We start from the raw sequence: 27,832 nt of genomic DNA on the forward strand, positions 1-27,832 counted from the left end.
TCCTGTAAATTTCTTCAATCCAAATCCTAGATTAATTCTGCAAATTTATATTGAAATTGCCTTAGATCAGAAAAAAGTTATGGAAGTAATTTAGTTCACCCTCATAATGGTATCATTATGTCTACACTGTCTCTGATATATTTAGGATCTTCAGTTTTAGACTGAATAATTATCTGGCACTAACTGAAAAAGCAAAGTAAAATTTCTTTAACATTTGCCAGACAGCTGATGTATAAAAGAAAAGGAAAAAGCTGAAACAAATAATTTCTGAAAAGTAGGATAAGATATAAAAACAACAGTAAGCATTTGCTGAATTCTGAGTGTATATCTACATTTAATTATGTAGATATAATTTTTCATTTATTGAATGAAAAATTATTTTTGGAACCATAGGGCAAATCCAAGGACTGAAATAAAAATTCCATCACAGAGTCTGTGACAGTCCCAAAATTAGGAATAAGAACACTAATCAATAAGACTAAAATAGAGCCATTTCTTCCATGTAATGTTTCCAAACTCTGCATACACGAAGAATGTCAGATGCTGTATGACCGACTGGGAAATTCTTATGATAGAAAAGGAAAACTCAACAACTCAGGTGGCATTTTTCATGTTAAAACGCTTAAGGACATTGAAGAAGAAGAAGAAGAGATTGTATTCTTAAGTAATTTACACACTGGCTTGGAGGAAATTTGTCTTTCATAGCTCAGTTAGTTGCAACTACTATCAGTTAATAAAACTTCACCTTTCTGCCTTCATTTCTGAGGCCCTGTTGGTTCTCACAGAACACTTTCTTCCATTATCCAATTATAATTTGCACTTTGAAAACACAATATATAGACATTACTTTACTTACAGTTGTAAGTGCAAAAGGGTTGAGGTATATTTTTTTTCCAAAATAAAGTTAGATACACAGAGAACTCAGTTAAAGCTTAGATATGACACTTTGATTCATATGTTTTTTAAGTTTCAGCTGAAAGACCTCTTCTGTCTCCCCCAAGGGGGACACTAAAAAGGACTAGAGAAATATTAGGGCAAGCTTTACTCACCACACTGAAATCAAGATTTTTGTCAATCCATTCTTGACCTTCTCTGAATTCATCATGAAGCCCCATGATATAAAGAGTATCCAATGCATCTACTATGGTAGCACCCATTTGCGAGTTTCCTACATGCAATAAGAAGAACTTATATTACAAGTGATTATTTCATTACTTTTCTTAAACATTACAAACATGACAAAATAACAGAAGCAGTAGCAAAGCAAAGTTACTACAAAGATGTCAGCACAAAGAATAATCAAAACGAGCAAGGAATATCAGGTACATAAGAAGATTCCCATTTCTCTTTCAACGCACCACTCTGGAACAGTTTGGCTTCTGGGGAGAAAAGAAGACTAAAGATGGAAAAATAGCCCTTCTCATCTGCTTTTCTAACCTGAACTTGAGCAACTGTAGTTCGACACAAAAAAAAGGGACAGAAAGACATTCAGCTTCAAAAAGCTACTAGGAATTCTAGGACAGAAGCATTAGGGAAAAAAAATCATATGCAAGATAAAACAATCCATACTTGAAGTAACGTCTTGCATTTCCCAACATTTATTTCTGAAATGTTCAAAGTTTGCAATTATGGAAGCTACCTTATCATTGATAAGCATGGCCTGATGAGCAGAGACGCACTGGCTTGGATTGACTGAGAAAGCCACAGTCCCAAGACGTTCACCTCAGTTTCTCGGGGGTTCCACAACGTGAGTTGCTAATGGCTTTCTCAACTGTCACCATTTCAAGTGGAGCATTGAAAGACAAATAAAAATCAATGGTGCTTTACCCTAAAACGCCATTCACTTGAAACAGCAGCAATTTAGAGCTGATTGATGACTGACTCATCGACTTGTACAAGGGAGACAGGATGATGAGGTAGTGAGTCATTGCCCATGTTAGCACTGGTCTCCTTGGGCCACCCCTACCTAAGCTGTTGCCCTCAGCAGGCAGAGATCGTTGTTTCTAGAGGAAAGCAAAAATTACCATCGGTTTTATTTGTTTTCATAGAGTGTATAAAATGTCCTATGCACTAAGAAAATAGCCAAATTTCACTGTTCATACCAGTAATCTATAAACCAGTACAATTGCTATGATTAGCAATTTAATGACAGTAGTGTCCTAACAAGCTAAGCCTATTTTAGGGTTTTTTTAATGTGCTTTTCACCCGTAATGGAATCTCTAAAGAGCAGTGCTTCTGCATGGTATTTTCTATTCCATTTCTGACTTTCACATGGTTAGAGTTATTTTTTCCCCTCAAGCATAACAATAACTGAATGAAACCAACAACCCCATCGTATTTCTTTCACAAACCTAAATGACTGACACACATGCAAGCTTAACTCCATTTTCAGGGACTTCTTTCCCCAAATAATAAAAATTAAACACAGCAGTATCTCACCAACTAATTTCTTAAGAAAGTCATGCATCATTTTTAATTAATTTCAATTAGATATGGAAAGCCTATAGTTAGTGGTATTTGTTAAGAATATTCAAGTACAGATCATGACACACCACCTTTTGCAAGATTAATTAAAAGACGTTCTCTGTCAAACTGGCCACCATCCACACCTATAGCTCTGAGGATATGAATTCACCGTGGTGCGTAAGTACTGTAAGGTTTAACGCCTTCAGCCAAATTCCATTGCTTGTCCTGAAGTGGAGGCTGCTTTGAGCAGAGCTACAGCACTGCACTTAACTTCACACCTTCTCATAAGCATAATGTGACAGTTATCTAATACATCACTTCAAAAATATGCAAATCAGACCAGGATATGAGGACTACCTTCAGTACCAGCTGACAAAGTATCTTTTGACATGAAACTGGAATGTGTTATACTGATTCCAGGACACATTCAAAGTAATTTCTGTTCCTTTATTTAAACCACGTTGATAAAACTTTCAAATACACAAAGTGTCTGAACAAATAGGGATACATACCCTTGGGAAATCCTGAAAGTCCTTCTTGTAATAGTTTCAAAAAATAAAAACCTTGTAAGTTAAACATAGTGGTAATCACATCAGTAAGCTCTCATATTATTCAACTGGCATGGGATAAAGAGAACGCATTGCATGGGAATGGACGGGTGTGTCATTGTCTGCCATCCCACACCCGAGCCTCCCCCAAAAAATTTCAAACACCACAGTAACAATCACCCACAGTTTTCTAGATCTCAGAAATACGTTCCAGTGTCCACAATGTGGGACAGCAGTATGTTGGGCACAAGAATACCTAATTGCCAGTCCTCAAGAAAATATCTTCACAAATTTAAACCACCTTTTTCATGGAGTTCTCTGCACAGAACCATGAAAAAAGGGCCATGGAAATGCAAGAGCACATGACTACTTTTGCCATCTTACGAATGAAACAGATGCATTCAGAAAGAGCAGAACAGATCTCTCTCCAGAACTGACCAAAAGCATCCACAGTTTCCCCAATGCATCTCATAATGACTGAACAATATGACTTCACCAAATACAGACAAGAAATCTGCTTCCATCATCACTGTGTTAAAAGTGAGCCCTCAACCCCACATACAGAGATCACACCTAAAACAGTGGTCCCCAAAAGGGATTGCCTGACAACCTGTTTCATGCTGTTGACAGCTGCAGAAACAAATGCAGCCCAAAACAGTAAAACAGACTTGCTCAGCATTTTTTGCCCCTAAGAGTCAATTAAAGGCATAACATTGTACTCTAAACTTTTGTCCGGGCTATACTCCGATAGTTCGTTGAAGCTCCCCCTCCTCCTCTCTTTACACTCCTTTCTCTCATATTTTTATGTTTATATTTCCTAGAAGCACAAACATCAAATAAAACATTACTGAGCAAAGCCCCTTCTACTCACACTTTGCCTCTTCCCTGAGCGGTGATGGGTACCTGTTTCTGAGATGCAGATCAGTACTGTTATAGTTTCTAGACTCCATGTGAGAGCTCAATTGTTTTTTAACACCATCTCTTAAGGATAGCATTTATATCCCAACCTATCATAAATTATTAGTTTTTCTTCTTCCTTCTAAGTAGGGTTTTTCAACCAAATTTGGGTTATTTTTCTTTTTTCTGCATGAGTATTTCTTCCTTGAGGAAGACTCAAAAGAACAATCTTTGTTTTTTCAAACTCTTTTGGTTGAACACGTTTTCAAAAGGTCAAGAGATGACAAGTCAATATTTTGCAACAGATTGTCTACCCAGTCTTCTTCCTTTAGTGTCAATCAGGCAGCACAAAAACAGCTAATTCTCTCCTCCTGGGCACTGAGGCAGAAGAGTCCAAAATGAGGCACTCACACCCAGAAGTCTTGTGCTGAATGGAAGGCAGCCCTGGACTTAAGGCAACACTGAGGACAATACACATGTAACACACTGGGTGCCCCATACTCTGGTAGAAGTACAACTCAAAACCATTTATGAGGTTGGTTAAAGAGTAAAATTAATTGCTCTAAGCTTTCTTCAAGGACTATGTGGAAAGGATGTCATTCTTAATTTGTTCCTAAATAAGAGTTTCCACTGAATTCTTCTCTATCTGCTCAGGTCTACAATCTAACCAAAACAGGCAGTGATGTTGTCATAGCTGTCTTCATCTTGAAATTCACTGCAATACCATTAGCAGTAATACCAATGCAGCAAAGCATTAGCTGAAATATAAGCAGGAAGAAACAGCAAGTGTTCAAAGATCATTGACTTGAATTAGTGTCATTCGTGGTACCATAGGGAAAGCAGACTGCAATGGATAGGCAGCTGTATTCCCCCCTCCTGATGTTGATAGAAACCATTCTTCTGAAGTCACAAAGAGAAATCACTTTCCATTCATAATAAAGGATGGTGGGAGTTTTTTTATTTCATAACCACACAAATATCCATAAATTTTGCTGTAAAGGACAAGAGTATAGCCTTCTTGGACTTAAACTGTAAAAGGTGGTCATTTGAAGAGCCATAAAGTAACCATAAAGTAACCTTAAACAACAAGATTACAGTTTAGAGGAGCATACACTGCTTGCTACCACTTCAACCAATCTGATCTATTATCGCTCCAGATACAGAGAGAGCAGATGTCTTACTGTGGTGAAAAAGGTTATAAAACAATTAAACTACAATGGAAAATAACACTCCTCCTAACTGAAGGCACTCCTCCCAGGATCTGCCTCTGTTCAATAAAAAGGTTCGACTAGTCATGTTGCATAAGATAATAACTGATTCCAAAAAGGCTCAGTTTTTACAAACGTCAGATTAGGAAGTCTCCTCTCCATATAATTATAGTTCTAGTTGATTGAGCTCCAAATTTAATGAAGTTTGCCTAATGAATGCAATGCTTATTCTTCAAAATAAAACAGAACATCCATCACAAGCTAATGGAAAGAATTTACCACGAAACAGCTGAACTACTAAGAAAATCATGCACACTCTCATTAAGCAACAGTATTATTCCAAAGGACTGCAAAACAGTAATACAGATTTGTATTTAGGTAGAATTCTGTTTCCTCAGATAAGCCAAATAATTCCTTCACTTGATAGCACATAAATCTACAGTTTGAAATATCTAGCAAATCGTATGACTAAGTGTAAAATATCAAGCCTCTAAAAGAAAAACTATCTCCCTATCCAGAATTCTTTCAGTATGCCAAAGCACTAAATGAAGAACTGGTTTATTTGTACCATTTGAAAGTCTCACAAGAGACTATGAAAGTACAAGGGAGACAGATCATTGTCATGAGTTCTGTCACAAAAAGAATATGAAGAAAACAAATAGCCCATTTTCATTATACCATAAGTGTAGAGATTTAGAAAGTCTGATATCAGTTACAGAATTGCTTAGTGTATTTATTATGTGGAAGTAGAAGAGACTATGAGCAGTGAGGTACTAGAGAAAATATGAGAATAAGCACAGACGAATTATGAACAGAGAAGACTGAAGATATGAGCCACAGACAAGTTAAATAAGGAACAAGATGACAAATTAAAACTCTGCATCAGCAAACTGAAGTCATACACTTTGAATTGAAAGGTAGTCATCAAATAGGTGCTTCACAGAAACGTTATTTGACACATCGCCCATACCTACTCCTTATTTCAACATGTATACACCACACACAAATCTCATTACTTCTCCTGAAAAACACTTCCATGGAGGCTTTCATTAGCCCAAATTGAGGGTGGAGGTGTACTGAGTCTGCATGGGACTGAGCTAATTTTCTTCACAGCAGCCTGTACAGTGCTGTGGTTTGCATATGTGACTAAACCAGTATTGATAACACACCAAAATTTTGACTATTGCTAAGCAGTGCTTGCACAGCAACGAGGCTTTCTCTTTTTCCCCCCCGCTCTGTGCCCCCACAGTGAATAAGCTGGGGGTAGGCAAGAGGTTGGAGAGAGAATTTTCCTTCTTACCCCTTCTCTGCTGCCTGTGCTCTAACACTTTTGTGTCCCAACACACTTGGGACACAACACCAAGTGTGTCTTACAACACACTTGGTATTTACCCAGAGACCAGCCTGAGGAGTAACAAACCTGAAGGAAATCTAGCCCATTCAAATGGATCTCTCATTACCAAAATGCAGACTGCTGCTACAAAGTCAAGGAAACCAGCCTAAGCGGAAAATTACTGCGAGGCCACTCTGCTTCCAAACCAAGTCACATAAATAGTCCTAAGAGGTGCATGTAACCATTTGTACTCTTCTACCTTATGCTGTTGACTGAGAAGGAAGTATTTTATTATTACTCAGAAAAGATTGCAGATGACAGATCCAAAAGCAGGATGCTCACCAGTTCATTTACAATCAAGGTAGGGTTTTAGTATTTCCTACACCAGTGACAAAATCACACAGAAATCTAATAAAGACTATTATTCCTGTTTACAAGGACAGCCTGTGGACACCACCAGCAGCTATGTTTTGAAGAAAGCTAAGGGAATTGGCAAGATTGCTTGGGGAAGAACAAGCAGTTAGACACAGTAAAAGCACTTGGTCTGTTATTGAAGACAACTGACTCTACGTCATACAAACAGCAAGTATCTCTGTCATAAAACATCCCCGCTCTGGAAATAAGTTATTTTATATTTTAGAAAGCCAATTTATCTTCCTAAGCATTAGAAAGCTGAAATCCATAGTTAGTTATGTGTAAAGACTGGAGATCTAGATGTAAGGAAATGGCTTTCACTCAAAACAGTATGGCTAACAGGAGTGATCAACAGAACCATAAGATATGAACAGACCTCATCTGCCACAAATACTACTGGTCTCAGCCACTCATATCCAGTTCTTGTTTTTTTCCAGGGTCCTAGAAACTAGAAACAGAACCTACCCCTACTGGTGCAGAATGCATTTGATTACTGGTGTATTTATTTGAGGGTGGAGGGAGGTTCGATTTGCAAAAGGAATGTAAGACGACCGAAGTCTCAAGGGATTTGAGACTTTATCTTTTTGATTTGAGACTTTATATTTTTCGATTTATCTTCATTCCTAAGACAAATTTCCACTAAGACGGGTGATCTCAGCTTCAGAGTGATCCAGCACTACCCACAGAGCAACCCAACCACTGGGTGTGCACAACCATAGAGCAGATCCTCCCAATTTCACCACAGTGATTCCAGAAACAAAAGAGGAGATGTAAAGCCTCCCCAAGGAGAAGTATATACTCTGTCACACTTCGAACCAGAAAGTTTATTTTTCACATAGGCAGGTGTTTCAATCCCTAGTAACAGAGTGAAAATGTTTCCTTGATAAACTCAGCCTGATATTCAATAAAGAGTTGTTACAATCTTAAAGAAAACAAATATTCTTGTTATTGATATTCCTGTCCGCCCAGTTTGCTTTGAAAAATGCAGACTGGGCAAGACTTTATTGATCTAGGGAAATTATACTAATATCTCCTAAAAAAGATTCAAATAATTCAAGCTTTCAGACTGTAGCAACGGGACTTCTTGATGTGACAGACAATTACAGACATGGTAGGAAAATATGTAACATGAAAATTAAATGCAAACAATTGTCAACAGTTCTCTGTATCTCTAATGAGGCTCTGGCAATAAAGCTGCCACTACTGAAGCATACCACTTGCAAAATATCTTAACGACTCAGGAAGAACAAGATAACATTTAAGAAAATTAATTAAACTTTTGAACAAGAGAGTTTAATTTCACTGAGAAAACAAGTGCCTCAAAATTAGTCAATGAAACCATACATTTAATACAAAACTGCAATATATGATTTCAGCTCAGTCATAAAATACAATGAATAAGCCTTTAAGTATCCATGAAGAAACCAATTGCCTTTAACATTTTAGACTAATTAAAAAAGCAGAACAAGAAACTAAGCATGTTGATTGCTTAGCTCTGTTAAATTGCTGATAATAGACAACATGAAAAGGAGGTCTTAATGTTTTGTACCACACAATAAAGTACTTCAGCATATAAATAACATTAAATAATCAATTTTAATGCTTTCCTTAATTTCATAACTGAGGAAGTAATGGGAGTGAAGCACTGAAGTGTATGCTAGTCTTTGAATATATTAATAACTGGACCACAGCTAGATGTGATTAATCAGCAAACTGCTGCTCAAATAGCTATGTTCTTAAGACCCAAATTCTAAAACTTAGTGTCTAAGAATCTATACTACAGTAAACATTCCTCTTCTCTGCTCCTCACTTGATTGCTTTACTTTGCTCTCTAACTAAATCTTCTATGGCCCTTTAAATTAATTTGAAAGTCATGCAAGCAAGACTTGAATGCAGTTTCTTTAGTACAAAGACTTAATGTCCTCAAAACTAATCCGAAAAGGGCTTATGATTAATATCGGACCACTTCAATTTTCTACATTTCAATCCATTTGTCTCCATATTTTTTGGTTACTTTATTTCTTAGCACAAACACAAAACTGAATTACTGTAGACAGAAGAAGGACTGTGTGCAGACCATAATGAAGATTACTGCAGAAACTATGATCTGAGTTAGGGGAAGTTTAAGACCTCGTGATAACTGAAAGGCCACAATATCAGGAGAGAAAGATTAGGATGAAGTTCAGAGTAGGAAAGGAAGGAGAGAGAGGAGATGGCATTAAATCGGCATTAAATGGGACGGAAGTGTATCAGAAGGGAAGCAAGAATAACGTGCGAGAAGTGAATGGTGACGACAATCTGCTGCGCACATGAAGCAGTCCATCAAAACTAACCAGAAATACTGATCTGAATCAAGTCCATTTTGAGAAAGCAGGAAGTGGAAGACTGAAAGGAAAAGTACCTATGAACGATGGCACAGAAGCATGCAGAACCTAAACACTGGCAGCAGCCACTTAAACCCAGCAGGAAGCAAAGCAAGACTAATATTTGACAGTAAATAAGAGAACAAGATGTTATCGAGTGTAGTTGTGTGACCTGATGTACGAAGAAAGCTAAATACTCATCTTCCCAGACAAGATACAACCTCTTACAGAAAACTGTGAGCTAAGTTACTTTGTCAGTTAGGTAGTAGGAAAAGCATCACACACCCCAAAAAAAAAACCAAAACCAACCAAACAAAAAACCCTACAAAACACAAACAAACACCATAAAACCAAACCAAACAAAACCCAAAACAAAACAAAACAAAACACCTAAGAGCCATCATGCCACAAAAGCTTTTCTATCTTTAGGTAGAAGCTTGGGCCACTTCCACACATTTTGGTCCAAACCACATTCTAAATTTTCTTTGGAACAGCTGAAGAGGAGCTGATTTCAGTGTGGTAGCCATAAAACTTTACCAGAATGGTGCAAAACTTGAGTGAACAGTATCAGTGTATTAGGCACAAGCACAGTGCTACACTCATGTGGCTGAACTGTTTCTGAATTACAACTGCCTTGCACATCTGCCAGCTTCAGATCACAACAAAGCGTTCTCGCATCTGCCTCCCTCTTCGTACATGTGCCCACTTGGTTGTCCTCAGCATATATAGTTTTAGAGCTCAGTATGCTAATTCTTACTTAGCTGTCATGCCTGTTTACTTAATATTTTAACACAGTCCAAAACAGACTGCATAGCTTTAATTTCACGCTCTGTTCCTAATTCCAAATGATAGGAAACAAGTTTAAATTCATGAACAGAATTCCCAGAACCTAAATAATTCCCAAATCAAAACAAATGTTAAGTCCAAAGATTTCCAATGGGAAATAATTTTTTTTTCCTCAGAGCAAACCATCTGGTTTATAAGAGAAGAGCAGGAAAGGATGCGATTAGAAAGAATCAAAATTCTCAATCTGAATCTTAGCCCTGAACTATAGTATGGCTTAATTTCTTCATTACCATTTCATGCAGATGTTTACCTCACTATTCTACAACACAGGTTATAGAAATGATGTGTTTTTATCTAATTCCACCTTTTTTTTGTGCATATCTTTTTTTTTTGTTGTTGTTAAAGCAGAATTTTCAATCTTTTGAATAGTGTCATAGGATTAAATATCATTGGTCCAAAAACACATAAAAAAAAGCCACTGAGAACAACTGACCTAAATGTGTTGTACATGAGCTAATACAAACTGGGTGAGAAGAATTCAGTGGGAATATTGTATTATTAAAAAGAACAGAAACAGCTGCTCATGGTGCATTTTCCTGATATGCACAGGCACACTTGTGACAATTTGATGAACTATCAATGACATTCCAAAAAGATTCTTAGCTAAGCAGTTGTTTTTATCTATGGCACCAGTATTGTAAAACAGCTGAGGGAACACACAGACAGATTGCATCCTGCCTGCACACATTTACAAGTTTTAGAGAACAACTATATTCTGAATAAGTGTGACATGTATTGCAGTGAAGTAAAATAGTGTTAACACACCACTATTTGCCCAATTAGCAGCATCAATCAGAAGACAGCTTTTAAATTATATGAACTGAGGAAGAGTCTGAAATATTGCAAAGGGAAGCCTTATCTTCAGACAAATGTTGAGGCCTCTTTAAGAAGTGAACTTGTATACGGAAAGAGAGCATACACAGAAGGAATGTGAGAACATCTCTTAACTAAAGCTTTTAAGAAAACTAACCTACCACAGGATAAGAAAAATTTCTCATGCAGGTGAGTAACTGTTATAAAGAAAGGAAATGGGACAAGTATAAACAATCAATTATCACTGTGAGGTGAAACCACCAGTGGGATCCTATAGAGATGAATGCTTGGGCAAATGATTATTTATTAAATAATTTGGAAATATTTATAAATATTTATAAATAAATATAATTGGATACAGTGGATTAGGATTTTGAAAAGGAATGCTACTGCAGAAAAGCTACCCTGTAGTATTTTCCTAGACTCCATAAGGAGCCTAAAAGATACAAAATACAATTACTAGGAAAGGAACAGTGAACAGAGCAGAAAATAGAACAAAGATTCGGTCTTTCTCTTAAAAACAAACAAAAAAAAGAACTTGAAAAGATAAAAGGAAAGGAGATAAGTCATTTCTCATACATACATTTTTTCATACCTGATATGTTAACAGGCTAAGACTCTCCATACAAAACAGGCATACAACTGAGGGCATATGCAGTTCTACAAACTCAAGAATGGCGAGGAAAAGATGAATAAGAGACCAAAACCAGTCACCTAGGACAGCGAGCAGACTTCAAAAGTAAAAAGTTTCCCACACAATATCAAATCAAACTATGGAACCACTCATAAGGGGATATGTTGAGTGCTCTTAAGTTTGCCCAGACTCCAAAGTAGCGTGCACGAAATCAAAGAAAAATAAACTAAAAGCTATTAAATAAAACTTGCTGCCTCTGACCACAGAAGCACAAACTTCTGTAAGGCTATAGAGTACTCAGACACAAGCTCACTTACTATAAGCTTTTCCTGCTCTTACATTTTTTTCCCTTGGTACTTGCTGTAAACAATTTTTGAAGGATGAGTAATGATCATCTTTGATCTTTCATCCAACCTGAACAAACTTTTCCTGCGATATCAGAACACTGTTCTGATTACAAAAAAAAGCCAGCAACTCGAATAGTTATGCCCTTTCTCAAAATTTTATCTTTCCAAAATTTGTGTTACTGGCCAAAAAAATACACATTCAATGTACATATAATATTCAACACTGTCTCGCTGTAGTCGCTCATTACTAAGTTTGCAGAGGACACAGGTACACGGGCCTGTCCTAAGGCCAGATCCATTTACTTTAAAATTGAATAGAACCTGATATACAGAGATTAGCCTGAAATTTGCATCATGAAATTACCTCTCTTTACTAGTTAGCATGAATGGATTTTCTTTCCCCTTTCATCTGCCACACGAAAAGGCAATGATGGGTAGATTACTTGTGCAGGTATGGTTAAAAGATAAGAACTACTGTTCACTAAGTAGGTTTTTTTCATCGAGATAACATATAGTCAAGGACATTTTTGTTTACATATAGACCTCATATTCCTTTTTTTGTGCTCATTTATCCTCCTCATGGATTCAGAGGCTGAACTCATGCACAGAAAAAGGATGCTGAGCAGAAGTTGTGTTTCCCATCTTTATTAGGATTTTACAATAAGAAGACACAAGAAGTTTTCAGCCATATTTTCAGAAGGTCATCCTTCAGCCTGTACTTTAGGGTGTATCATCTAATTTCTTCCCAGTAAAAGTGTTTGTCTCCGTACTGTTTATAAATTTTTGCAGGTATTTTGCCAGCTTAAAAAAAAAACCAAACAGAAAATACAGAAGGCCCATGAAACCAGACACCCACGACATTCAATTAAGTGAACTTCAGAAGTAAATTACAACTAATCAGGTGACAGCAGATGATAGTGTCAGAGCAACTCAGGCAGTCCAGTAACTGTTACAAGGACAGATAACCAAAATGTCTAATAAACTAATGAATATTTCCAAGGGTAAATTAAAAAAAAAAAAAAGTGTTACATTTTCTTGTAGTGCTTACAAGAAATATTCCGCCTCTCATTTTTAGGACCACAAACTCAACAAAGAAATCACACTCCTCTCCCAAGCTATACTGTACTTGTCAAAGGTATTGGAAAAACAGACTCCTGAGCCTGACTCAGCTCCTTCTTGCAACAGCTCCCATGTCCTTGTGGTCTGACAAATGCATTTTCTGAACGGGGCTTGAGAGTATCGCTGCTCCCGCTCTCTGGCACAGCAGAGAAATGCACTGTCAGATCTCCATTGCTTAGCAACACAAAGATCTGCAGCAAGAGCTTCCTACACTGCGGCAGTGGGCAGTTGGCAGCTGGCTCAGCAACTTTCTCCCGTGTCACAAGGGTTTACCAGTGGCACGGGCAGCAAAAGGCTGAGACGGGCTGTGCACAAGCCAGGCAACAGGACACACTCAGTGAGGAGGTAGAAACCAAGTAGTACCCGGCAAGTTAAAAAATATTCAGCACACTAGCTGCCCCGACTGAATCCTTAAGTTGTTCCCTTAGACACATGTTGCTCATTAATGACATTGAACGTTCCAGACAAAAATCCCTCATAAAAAAGAGAATGGCTTCATTTGGTCAACTTTAAGGAAGAGATAAGGCACTGCATTGCAGCCTTGAGGCTCTACCACGTTAACACAAATGCAACCGTGACTTCATTCACAATTTTCTCTTCCCCCCTAGAAGACAAGATCCCAAGACAGAGCTGGAAGACATCGCAGATTAAATTGACTGTTTGGGTAGCATGTAAGGTGAGAGAACGGGAGAGGCATGAAAGCCCTATTGATATGTGAGACAGTGTCAAAATAGTGTGACAAAATACAAAATTATGATTTTATTAAATCTTTGTGCATAAGAATGGGCATATCTGTATGCAAGAGCCTACAACTAAAACTTGATATCATTCTTAAGATCTTTTTACACCCTTCAAAACAATCTAGACATATAACTGTTTATGGATATATACATTATCAGATTGTCTTCATCTCTAGACAGAATACATCCAAATGCCAGGTTTAGAAATACACTGCTAGTAAGATGGAAATTTTTCAGTTTTGCCAGACTTGTATACTTTGTCATATACTTATTGCTTGAAAAAAATGCACATCTTCAGTTTATTTTTAGACAGTAAAATTATCAAAACAAAACAAAAAACAATACCAAAACAACAAAAAAAACCACACCACAAATTTTAGAACTCTCATTTCAGAAAGCATCAGGTAAGATGACAGCCCCTGATTTCTAGTTTTGCTGAAGACAATGTTCCAAATCGCCCAAGGATTGTGGTCTATTTTCTTTACCTTTTTCCTTAAAAGTCATTCAGGTTCTCAAATAAACATTGTTTTAGAAAAATAAAGATTGAAGACTGATAGAAACTAAGTAGTACAAACTATTAAATTTAACTCACAATAAAGTATCCTTACAGCTTATGGTACAGTAATCAGTTCATACGATACTGAAGTAAAAGATACCACAAACATACATCTTAAAACTCTGAAGCATATTTGGACTGATGTTCACCTACAGGTCATCAAACAAGTGCAGGGACAAATCATCCTCAAACAGCATGTTTCAGACGGTTACTCTCATCCTCAAACGCAAATCCAATCAGATTTCACTACAGCAAGAGAATCCAACAGTATCATCAACTACTCTGGTTTTGGCTAAACTCAGAAAACCTTCTGAAGAAAGCTCAGTGTTTGTCACGCTTGCTCATTATCTTACGTGCATCGTTTTCCATCAGCCTTTTCTCTCCATACTTTGTGTTCTAATGAGAACTTGACCCAGATCCCATAGAAACACACCTCTGCAATAATGCCCCGAGGCTGCCATCAAATTATTCCAGCAATTTAAGCAGTCCAACAAAAAAGGTTCACTTTTTTTTTTAAGCTTAGCTGCTACAACCTCCGGCAGAGCTACAAATTAAAATTTAAACTGGAAAAAAAATTTACACCTCTCTGCTGTACTTTCTCTTTGCCTTTCATATTTCATCTTATGGGGTAGGAATAAATAACAAATCTTGAGAATACCAGCCTTTTCAAAAACAGGTAAGTTATCATCCTGTTTCACCAACAGAGAACCTATAAAGGTTTGGTTTATATGTTATCTAAATGTAAATATCTTTAAAAGCTCACCAATTCCCAATTGTACTTTCCCAAAGCAGCACCATACTACTGTTGTGACCCAGCAATTGAAGAGGTACTATTCAAGATTATAACTACTGACTGACTACACAGTTTGACTGACGAGTATTTTTAGCAGGCTCTCCTTTACAATTTACAGTCAGACATCTCAAGAAGACTGGCAACAGTTTCTAGTTGCAGGCCAACTAAAGCAACCCTAGCAGGTTTCATTATAAAAGTCAAGCTAATAAATTGAGGAAGCCCATATATGTTCCTGTTGGCATGCTTCAGTGAGGCATAGAGCATCTTGCTTTTAAGTTTACAAAGTTTATCCTTCCTCATATTTTTAATGACTTAAAACTAAGATTTATAAGAGCAGAGCAGGCCACCTGGTCTCCCCTTCTCTGACCCCAGTCTGAACCCTGCTAGATCTTGCAATGTTAGAAACACCAGCGTTCCTCTTGGCATAGATATGGATATACACTTCTTCGGACAGAAGTAGAGTCCACCAGAGAAGACTAATGACTTATTTGCCTTCCACATTGAATCATGTTTACCTCACTTGAGAGTTATCAGTAAACCTGATTTCCCAAAGATTCATGCAAATGGTTGCAGTGTCAACCAGCGATACCATCTCCTTGCAGAATCCCACAGATGTGCTAGGAATTGAAATGGAAGACTGCAGACCACAGTAATGGCAGAAAATAGTTTGGGTCACATCATCTTTCAGGTGAATAATAAAAACAAGTTTTGCTAAGCATCTTTTTCTTAAAACTAGCATGAGATTTCAAAAATAACTATGCAATCCTTCCATAAAGGCAAATATTGCTGGGAATGGTGACATTAGGGGTAATAGAGATTGGCAAAGAATTAGGAATAACAAAACAGCCTAGATAGTTCTTGGTAGAAAGGCCAATTTCCACACACATATTCCCCCCATCAACCATCCACCAAATGAACAACAGCTGATTCTATTCTTATATCAAATATACTTAAAATATACTGCAAGACTATGTATTTTAGAAAAGTTTTCCACATGAAATAGCCTTGAGCAATAATGACATGATTTGGCTAAAAATTAAATGGCACAAAATAGCATCTGGATTTTAGAAGGACAGACGCACAGGAACTGGCTGCTAGAGTTAACTGTAACAAGAGGAGCAGAAACTTTAATGTGGAAAAGCCTGCAATTTCTTTCAGAAAGCAATGCCAAAACTTAAAAAATACATCATTCTAAAGAATAAGCATTCCAAGGAGAAAAAAGCTGAAGTCCTCCAGACTCATTAGGAGACATGTTAGAAGTACGCAGAGGAAGAATGGAAAGAAAAGACTACAATGAAATTATAATTCATAACTGCTTCAAAATACTTCGTCACTCACATTAAAAACAAAACATTATAAAAATGTTTTCCTTCCATATGAAGAAAGAACCTTAGTTCATAGAGTTTGGGTTACAAACCAAGGCTAATCTAAAATTATACATGGCAAATTAAGCAACAGAATTGCATCTAAATTCAACAAAGACATGATCATGCAGGTGAACATTAAAGATTTTTCACTGTCAGATCCCATTTCATCAGCTGGAAAAAATATAAAGGAAAGCCATGAATTAGTCATAACATAAAACTAAATCACAGTAAGCTTCAAAATATATTTTTCTAGTAGAAATTAAAGCAGTGCCAACGTACAAGGTAGCAAACAAATTATCTAAGAATACTTCACAGTACTTTCCTGGTATCTAAGAAAAGTTCTTTTGTCTGTTATGGCAGAAGCCTATTCCTACAGTCTTTCCTTCAGCCTCACAATCCTTCCTTGCACTACGCTTAGTACCAGTTGCATCTAAGACTTCTCCCTTTCGTTCATCAAACTCCTCGCCCAGTCCAGATGTTTTTTTTCTCCTGTGCATACTAACTTGGTTCATCTTCCCTCTCTCAGACAACTCCCCCTGATCCAGTCATTTTCTGTATAAGGGAATATAAATAAGTAAAATAACATCAGAACACTATCAGCTTTCATACCGTACTGAACTGTAAAAAAACAGGTTCCAGCACAAGACCAGAAGACATCAATGCTGTCAAGGTTTGCAGTTAAGTCAAACACTCCTTACTGCAGATTGGCCTAGTACAGTAGCCGAAATTATTCTCCTATGGATTTCAATAAGCTTCCAAGGAGGAAGCGCATTTATTTGTGGGCTTTCTTTTTGTTTTATTCATTTGAGATTTTTTTAAGTATTGCAGAAAATTTAACTTGGAGGCTTCTCCTTCCATTGCTGGGAGCAGGGGAAAGGAGCAGTGTGCCTAGTTAAAAATTCTCCTCCATGCTCCATTATCCACAACTTATTTAAGGTTGAAATTCATCATGCAAATAAATTTAATGAAAAACTGTTTGGATATAAAGAAAATAACTTGTTTATTTGATAAGATATAAGAATGGTTTTGAGATAAAATTTAAGGGGATTGGGAAAAGGGACAGCAAAAAAATTAGAAAGATCCTTTAAATATTACAATACTTTTGAAAAACATCCTTTGACTTTTCTTTTGGAATAGGGTTCTTCTGTGACCTTACTTTTTCTCTATGAATGAAAACAAAAAGCTAACCAAATTTTGATTTAAGTCAAAATATTTTATTCTACGTTCAGGCACTAAGCAGCAAAAATGAGACAATTACACAATCTAAATCCATATTCTATCACCTACAAGAAACAAATTCAAGGTTTAAAACAAGATGAATAATATAAATATCAATTACAATGAGAAACCGCCTCACACAAAGCCATTACAATAAAAGCCAAAAAAAACCCCCTGATTTCAAGCAAATTTATAAACAATACTAACATAATTAAGGTATACACAGTATATTCACAATCATTCTTGATGTAAAAAGGGGTTATGATAAAGTTGTATCTTCCTCAAATACGAGAATGGATGAACACAGTGTGAAACCCTGAAAAGCATTCAGAAAATTCTTCCTAGCCTTCGAGCAGCTCTCCACTATGTTTCAGAATAAATGCACAAACTTCACAGCTCAGCCATCTTAGGTGCTGTGCATCCTGGACCAATCCAGACTTAACCTTAATTACTAACACAAAGGTTACGTGTTTTGATATACCAGAGGATGAACGTAAGGGACCTCCAGGGTTCAGTCCTCAACAGTGACAACCAAGTGACCATGTGGGTTTTTTGGAACCATCAGTCCTACAGAGTTGGGGTCAAAAAATGGATTCTTTCCTGGTTTGGGAACGAATAAAATGCTTGTCATTTTCTAATCACTATTCTATTTGATCTATCTCGGTGCATTAACACCAAAAAAAGCAGTACTGCCACAGAACACTGATATTTTAAGGAAGAAAAGCCATCTAGTCTGATGGCTTGATCAGTTTCTTGATCTTTACCGTCCTCACATTTTATACTATTATAAATGCCATTTGTAACACTTATATTCACACTCCATTGCTCTAATATTCTCACTTCATCCCTTGAATTTCTTCAAAACTTGCCCCTACCCTCAAACTTCCGTATTTTGAATATAATTTTTTTCTTTCATTCCAATCCACAGGGTCAGGATCCACAAGTCACACACCTCAAGTAATAATTTACTTTCTCCTTACCCAGACCATTTTATAGCTACGTTAAATTTCACCTTGGTACTAGCAGTTTTTCAGCATCTTACATGCGCCTTTTTCTTGTATCACAAGAAGTTTTTAACTCTGAGGGTGACGAGACACTGGAACAGGTTTCCCAGGGAAGCTGTGGATATCCCATCCCTGGAAGTGTTCAAGTCCAGGCTGGATGGGGCTCTGAGCACCCTGGTCTAGTGGAAGGTGTCCCTGCTCATGGTAGAGGGGGTAGGACTAGATCATCTTTAAATTAAAATATTCCCTCCAAATCAAACTGTTCTATGATTCTCATGGAATTAAACACAAAGATCTAGACAACATAAGGTTGGCTTTTAAAAAAAAAAAAATTATATTCATTGCATCCCAAAATATCATCAGTGCATTAGAACTTTCATTTATATAAACACACACACACACACACACAAAGTAACAGTGCACATAGATACAGCTTAGCTTTTGCAACAATAAGAACATATTACTCCCAAAAAGATAGGTTAGTAAAGTAATTCAACGAAATACCATGGAAATAATTCAAACATTTCTGTCAACCACACTTCAAAAGATCTGTGTTAAAACAGAGTTTGGTAGTAAGTTTGGGTAGACTTTCAAAGAGCACACACAGACAGAAATATAAAAAAAAACCAAATTCACAAACAAACCATATAACATAGCCTACCAAATATGTTGGTGGAATGTCCTTTCCGGGCAATTGGTTTGAGCTCATTATGTCCCCATCCATATTGTCTGTAATTGTCCCAGGCATGCTTCATCATCTGAGAAATGAAAAATAAGATTTGATTACATTATAAAACCACTTTCTATTAACATATTTTATTTCTTATTTGAGACTTAACTTTCATAGGCATCCCAGCATATTGATTAATTACTTTGCCACTATTTCTATCTGTTACAAAAAATCAGATTTTACAGCATAAATAAATTTGGAAACAACTTCAAGTCTATTTGATTTGAGCTATAGAGCCTAATGCTCTGCATTAGGTATTTTCTTGTTCTTTCTTTTCCTTTAATATATGCACAGATATGTAAGAATGTAAGCATAAGGAATGCATTTAAGTGTAAGGAACGGCTGTAAAACACTGGTTAATGTCTTAAGATGCTAACTAAAAGAAAAAGATATCTACCAATATCTGAAGCATAAAAGGGATTTATTTACACTGGTACATCCAAGTATGACTAAACAATTCTGCAAAAGGCATAATGAATTTCTTATTAGCAACACCTACTTGACAAAGATATACTGTCATATAGCCTCTACCTAAAGAAATGCCAAAAGGTTGCTCTTTAGAAAGCATAATGAACAAAGAAGTATAACATTATTAATACTTGCTACACAAAACATTAAACTCCTTTTAATAGATGTTTCCACCACCTGGTAGGAAAATTACATCTAAAACCCTAAAAGGTCTTGTTGACCCACATAAATACTAGCTGTGCACATCAGCCACTAAGCAGTGCTTTTATGGATTTGCTAAAACTCTTCAAACTCCTTGCCTGTTGATATACAGCAGCTGAAAACTGCAAATTGAATGCAGTTTAAAAAAAAAAATTATTAGTTACCCAAAGAGACAAGAGCAAGTAACAGAAGGAAATTATATTTCAAAAGACAAACTACCACAGTGACAGTTAGGAAAAAACTCTTCTAGAACAACAGCCATGTGTCTGCATTCACATTACATATATTTTTATTTTATATTGCATTTTTAAAATGGTGTTAAAATATTGTTAATATAAACAAGATCCCCAAGCAACTGTATAGGACTTAAAATCGTGATCTCCACAAGTTTGAGAAATGCTCTCTCGGAAAAGAAACTATGCTAATGTAACTAACAAACCAATACTAACCGTTTCAGAAACTGAGGGAAGGCAGTTTTCACTACAATGTACATTACTGTAGTTATCTTATTTTAATCAGAGAGTCACTATACTCACAGAAAATGGTAGGAAGAAGCAGATGCTGGCTAAAAAATGAGGTGCAGCCAGCACTACCTCACATGTGTCCTACTTCCTCACAGGTTTCCCCTCTTGTCAAGTTCAAGTGGAAGTCAGCATCCGGTAATCCCAAATCTTTCAGACTGCATCTAAACTGCCTGCTGAGACATGGAAAACGAAGTCCCTGTCTCCCTACAACCATCAAGAGATCCCTGTCCAAACTAAACAGCCGTAATTCCTTTGAATGTAAATTCCTTCCAAATTTCCCACGGCTCAGTTAAGTCATGCCTACACAATAAATGTGAACCACAGCAAAGGTATACACACAGGTCCAAAAGATGGGAAGCACTCCTGTGTTAAACTAGCATCAACTTAGGCACAGCTGTCCCTCTCAACGTGCCAGAGGTCCCACTCCTACCGCTTGTCATTCAAAGTCTGCTCATACGTTGTTTTTGGTATTTGCACTAAAAAATTTTGACACTTGAATAGGCAATAATACTGTATCACTTCTTTTAGTGTCATGAACTAGCAAAAGCGGATGCAAATATTATACTAAAATAGGAGAGAAAAGTTATTTCATTAGCACTCACAAATTCCTTAGTGTTTACAAAGCACTTACCAAACTGACCAATTCATAGCTATTAGAACCTCAGGATGACTCAGGCAAAGTGATTCTCTCTTGACGTGACAAACGCAGTAAAAGCCTGGTCACAGTCAGTAAGTACAGAAGTTCCTGTGAGAGCTCTTGCTGAGGTTATCCAGAACCAACGTACAAATTTCTGTATAAAATTGTTAATTAATTTAAGATCATAAAATCAATAATCCCAGCATCTTTCAAGCGGGAAGGGATCTCAGTTCAACCTCCTGCTCAAAGTTATGGGATCAAACCGGGCTACTCAAGGCTTTATCCGGTCAGGACAGAGTTAAGGACAGTCAGAATGGGATAGTCGAGGCCTCTGTGAAGGGTCTTGCTCTAACTCACAGTTTGCCAGACCACCTTAAAGTCCTAAAAACTCTACTTGGGAAAACACAGACCTATAGGTTTAGAGGATGAAACTAAAGACTGACTGACCAGTGTGGTTCAAAACAGATGAGTGACTAAACAAGAAGGTGACTGTGACCATGACATGGCAGATCTAACCACTTGGCTTGCATATGAGGGAAACTGGGCTTCTGGGATGTTTGGATGCCTCAAATAAATATTTATTAAGGAAAATCAAATAACCATTGACATTTTAGCTTTGTAAAAATCACACAGTGTATGCAAATACCAGCTAAGTCCAAGAGAAGAACTTGTTTCCTCACAGTAGAATATTAATTGTGGAATATTTCACTGCCCTAATTTGCTATGCTTCTGGGGAAAAGGTACAGATTTTGTTACAGAATATTTAGCTCTGAAGAAACACAAAAAATATGGAAATCACAAATGGCTAAAACCAAATACATCACAACATGTTTCTATATCCATAATTTATTCTAAGATAAAATTAAGATAGAAATTGTGAAAGAGTACATTTCACCAGACACATAACTTAATGCAGAAGTAACTTAAGAATACACTACTGAGACCTGAAACTCAGTTGAACACAAGAGGCTAAGACACAGTTAACTGCATCATCTAATTCTGAGACAGGAAATCATATTTTGAGGAGATTAAGCTACTTTGATAACCACAAACATATCTGTCCTGTCCCCTTTGCCTCCCCCAAGCAGTGTACTAAGAATATGATAAGTCCTTCAGAATCCTTTGACTTTATTACAGGAAGTAGTCAACTGGTTTTTTGCCAGATGAACACTGAGCATTACTCTGTCACACAGCTCACTGCTTTCCTCTACCACAAAGCAAGCAGGTTTCATGATATGATGGCAGATAAATGCACATTATCTGCAAGTGAGAAACCCCACAGCTCTTGTATACAGCATTAAATTTTGTAAGGATGATATGCCAAGAGATCTTATAACAACATGGAGATTTCTGTTACATCCAGACCAGGTAGCATGTTATACTATAGTTAGACCATCTATACTATTGGGAGTAGTTGTTCACACAAAAGCTTTGGAGAGACACAAAAAGATAGATGCCTCTGCCAGTTGAAAAATTAACAGAGGATGGCATTTTGGCTCAGGAAGTACAAGCAACGTGAACTCCTAATCGGAAAAACAAAATTATCTCTATAGTTACACTAGATAGCATTTGCATAGTCAAAGCTGGAAATGCTGAAGAACAGCACCAGGAAGAGACAGGCTTTTCTTAAACCAAAACCTTGTCTTTAAGAGGAGAGGAAAGTCTCACACACTGACTGGAACATCAGCACTACAGATAATAGAAAGAAGGTAAAACTATTAGCAAAAAACCACACCCAACCCTTAAAGAACTCACAAGAGAGACATTTTAAGTTCAGTAGAATGAAAATTACAAGCATTGTGAAAAAGGCAATACACAGATTTCCACAGTTGAAATTTCCTTACCTGATAGTAGTTTGTCACGGTAAGTGCTTGGAGCTTGATGTCACATAAAGATCTTACAATCTGTCCACCAGAGAACACTTGGTTTTAGCAGTGGACTTTTTACTGACACTATTAGTGCCAAATTTTGCTTTTGAAGGCAAAATCATTAATAGGGGAGAGGTCTATTGCATACTAATATTGCAAATGTTTATTATGGGATGCACCAGAAACAACCACCAGCAAGATGCTGCTGCACGTACATCTTGATAATTCTACAAAAAGACTGATTTGGACTCTGCCGCAAGAGAGCCAGAACGGCAAGAAGCAGGGCATGTCAAATGAAACTGCTCTTGTAGGTACACCCTTATCTAGTTGATTCTACTGACTTTAGAGCACTTTCATGGGATCTAATTCTCTATAGTAACTGGGAAATCAGGTTTTTATACATATAGAGTGGTAATGACATCTTTCACAAATCCACAATTGTAACAGTAAAAGGAGATTACAGTGATTGAAAACAGATTTGTAAGGAAGATCTATCGCTATAGTGACATGTTAGAAACATTAATTCAAACTAATGATTGGTTCAAAAGCACCTTTCCAGTCCTCGAAATAGGGCAGACAACGTGGCAACAGAAAAGTCCTGACAAACTAGCAAAAGAAACAATTTACTGGCAAATTGCAGTATTTACTGGTTCCTGCCATTCCATCAGCAATATGCATAACAGATAGCAAATAGGTTTTGCTTCCAAAGGAATGTCTTCTGGTTAAGAGTACACTTTAAAGAGATTTATATAAACCACCTTCAAATTCAGTTTTAAAATTAACCAAGGATTTGCTAGACAAAATTACTGCTCAACTGGCAGATTAAAAATTAATAACCATTTTCCTCCTGTCTGCAGAGAATATGTTTTGGAGGTTAATTTAAAGAACGATCTTTTCCTTGTCTACTCAGATTGCTGATGAAACTTAGAAAACTCAGATTTTTTTATTCTTCTGGGAGCTCTACTTAAAGAGAAATTATTTCAGGCATCAGTTCATGCCTCTGTCATGCACTTCTGAACACTGTCACTGAAAATGTCTGTTTGGAACATGCTCCTAACACACACACAGTTGGGTTTTCTTCTATTGTCAAATCTGGTAACAAATCCATTACTAAAACAAAACTGTTTATCAAATGGATGCAAAGTGAAAAGCTTTTTTTTTTCCCCCTGCATTAAACACTTGAAGTCTTAGATGCCTGATGAAATTAAGGGGAAAGTACTTCAAATTGGTGGGAACTGGAACAGTAGATGTAAAGAGCCTAAATTTGGAGAGCTTAAAGCAGTGAACTGACTGCTCAAATTTGTACAAGAGAGCCAAATGCTTTCTATCCAAGAAGGAAAATCAAGATTTTTGACCTTGTGCATTCTCATAGTTTCAAAAGAAACTGGTATTCACAGGATTGACTGGTCCTGTGGTGTTTAGAACACTAGAATCTCTCAGAACATCTTTGTAAACAACCCTGACTGCACATCAACCAGCAGAAAGCAGTTGCTTTCTTCCAGTCTTGTCTTTTCAGGCATCAGACTAATCATCTTCATCAGCTAATCCCTGCACCTTCGCCAGTTTTGCTGCATCCTTTTTGAAGCTGAATAACTACGTGAAGCATGCAAGATGCAGAGACACCTGAGGAGCTTCAGAAGCTACCATAAGAACCTTTCCTGTTCTGTTCTTTTTTGAAATACTGAATATCTGCTCTTTGTCTGCTGTTGAGTACTACATTGACATTTCCAAGGAACTATAATAAATACAATTTCTCATTCTAAAGTGGTAATAAATCACCTCACACTTTTTCATATTAAGCATGAAGTTGGAATCTCTCCCTCTCCAGCCCCAATATCATCATTTTACATTTAGCTGTGAAATAAAAGGGGAGAAAAATCACTCAGTCCCATAAGGGTTTTTTGCAATTCTTCACATTGGCAGCAGTTACCATATTCATCCATTTTCAAACTCTAAATAATTTATTTGTATAATTTAGAGCACGGATCCCCAGCACATGTCCTCTGTGGCCTCCAGCACCATTTATCTGTAGTCTCCACTTCCCGCCTTCTAACCAATTTCTTCAGGCAAACAGAGAAACTATCCTCCATCCCACAGCTGCTTGGTTCAATATCTACTAGCAATAAACCTTGCCAAACATTTTTTGAAAAATTATGTATCTAACCCTATCTCCCTTGTTCCCATGTTTGCTGACTCTTTCAGGAATCTTCTGTAGCTTTGTGCATGATGACATCAATAAAATGCAGCAGGAAATCTTACATATCTGTGTGCTCAGAGATTCTATTCCCCACTCAGGTTTCTGTTAATCGGCAGTTCATCAGCAGGCATAGTGTTCTGCAGTTCTTTGATCTCCCCTTGTTAGCCTTGTTAGCCATCAGTGCTCGGGTAACAAAGCAGAAAATAAGAATAGATGCCAGCAATGCAAATCAGGAACCCAAATCTCAAAGTAAACTAGTTAGAGTGAACTGTTTCAAGTTTTGGGTATTTCAGTATTGTGTGCAGATGGTCTGTGTCTTAATGGAACACACCATGAGAGGTTACTCATCAACTACCAGCACCTCATATTGTGTATCAATTACATTATTAATATCAACAATTGAGAGGTAGCATTATCAGAAAAACTGTATGTTAAGAACACACTGGCATATATTCCCTGGAGTTGCTCTGGGAAACACAGAGGAGCCTACAGGAGATATTATGTAAAGATGACTAACAAAAGCGTAACAGCATGCTCTGGCCTTCCAATCAAAGTCCCCATAGCTGCAAAATAAACATAATATCACTGGTCTATTAGATCTTGTAAAATTTAAAATAGAGATATCTTCCATCTAGCCATAATTCATGATTTTTGCTATGAGCTTTTCTGTTGTATGGGAATAAATGGCATATAAAATACAAATAAAAAAAAGGTCAATGAGATTTCAGGGAGCCTTTAGATATACCCAGTTCTGAAGATAAGTAATTTACCTGGAGTTTTGCTCATTTTTGTTTGTCTGATTATATCAGGGAAGTGAAATATTTCCTTATTTCTTTGATTATATTTTGCATTTCTGAATATTAAGCGCTGCAAATGTGTTAAATCACTTAATTCACATTGAAAGACAGGTTATTCTCACAATGGTTTGGAAAAAAGATAAATCTAATAATGAAGCCCTTGAATTTTTAACATGCTTCCAATAGTGCACGAGTACTGGAGAATTCTGTCATTGCTACAACTTGAATAAACTGATTCATTTTTAAAATACCCTCAAACAAAAACTTGCATTCTTCACGAGTAGAATATTTTAAGTTACCAGCCAAGCAACTTATCCAGGATGTGCAGCTGAAATACTGCACATAAAACTCCAAGCTTTATTTTCATTCTTCTGTTTCAGCAAAATAAATACACCAACCTACAAAACTTCTCATAGGCATAAATGAAAGATTTACAAATGTAAAATGAGCTCTTTATACAATCATTCCAACAAGCTGGGACAGAACTTTGCGCAGGGCCACTCCTAACATGTCTGTACTGGCCAAAGTGCTAACTACAAAATATTCATTCGAATATATCCACAGAAAATTAATTTACCAACTCGATCAAAAAGATTTTATCCTTAATTTACAGATTTCACTAATTAAATAAAATTAAGACAAGCTTTAAAGAAGTGCAGTGAAACTAGCTGAAAGCCAACTTATCTGTTCTCATAATGTCGAATTACATTGGAGAATCCAGAGCACAGAGAATCCAAATAGTGTGCACACAAAATAAACAATGTGTATGTATACATATGTACAGATACAAAGACATTTTTATATGCACACTTACATATAAAATATGTGTATATATTTTATACAAACACAGCAGCGAGTGTTAAACACTGAAAAAGCTGGATCATAATCCTGATGTCCTTCAGTTTCACTGGGATCTAAGTCAGGAACAGTGCACTACAAAATACAGTGCAAAACTCTGAACAGACGTGGACTATTAAAAACTGGTGTCATAACCAACTAGAAGTCCAAGAAAGTCTGATCAAGAAAACAAAGAGTATAAAGTGTCAGCAACAATGAAATTGTTCTAAGTTGGTTTCAGAAGTTGAAAAAAGGTCCCCCAGTCACAGAAGGCAGTGTATTTGGCTAGATAAGAAACACTGCAATTAGAAACAATAAACAAGATTAGCATTGGAAGTTGTATGAATAGTAACTATGAAAAGAGGAGTTATGCAGCATAAAAAGATCTCCAGATGATTAAGTATTTCTTTCTTCTACACAGCTCTTTTCTCAATAAGCACACTAAATAGAACTCAGGTAAAAGGCCACTTATTACTGTTAACCTGATTTCTTAAAAGAATAAGGCTTATGCAGTCTTGCTGTCTGTACATCTGTCATTTGACACATACATTTGCAGTAGCCTTTGAATCCGTTTCTAATTTCATACTTGATTTTAAAGAGCTGGAGGAACCAGATACTGTGCTTTTGGGGGGGGGGGGAAAGGAAAAAAAAATACCTGCGGCTAGATAAGGTAAACAGTCACAAATTAATACCCTGACGGAGACAAAGGCAGTCATAATTCAACCCTTTATTCATTCAGAGGGGCAGCATTTAGCACACAGGTATCTCTAAAGCAGGTATGGAACACACTGCAATTCATGCAGCCAAACAGGAAGATAAGAGGACATTCACAGCAATATGTGCACGATGAGCAGAGGGTAGTACAATGGGATTTAGGTCAAAAATCCACAGAAAACCTCTAGTTTTG

The 27,832-nt window shown here is 36.8% G+C and overlaps 1 protein-coding gene across 1 annotated transcript in view; it reads right to left on the reverse strand.

The window, feature by feature from the left end:
* Positions 1-27,832, reverse strand: part of MAN1A2 (mannosidase alpha class 1A member 2) — a 134,333-nt gene that overhangs the window by 70,909 nt on the left and 35,592 nt on the right. The window contains exons 3-4 of the mRNA XM_027730364.2: positions 19,328-19,424; positions 1,050-1,168 (exon numbers count right to left, since the gene is read on the reverse strand). Of these exons, the coding sequence (XP_027586165.1) occupies positions 1,050-1,168; positions 19,328-19,424 (216 nt within the window). The remainder of the gene's footprint in view (positions 1-1,049; positions 1,169-19,327; positions 19,425-27,832) is intronic.

The sequence above is a fragment of the Pipra filicauda genome, unplaced genomic scaffold (assembly GCF_003945595.2).
Source record: "Pipra filicauda isolate LSUMZ 115617 unplaced genomic scaffold, ASM394559v2 scaffold69_size3009148_pilon, whole genome shotgun sequence".
Lineage (NCBI taxonomy): Eukaryota > Metazoa > Chordata > Aves > Passeriformes > Pipridae > Pipra > Pipra filicauda.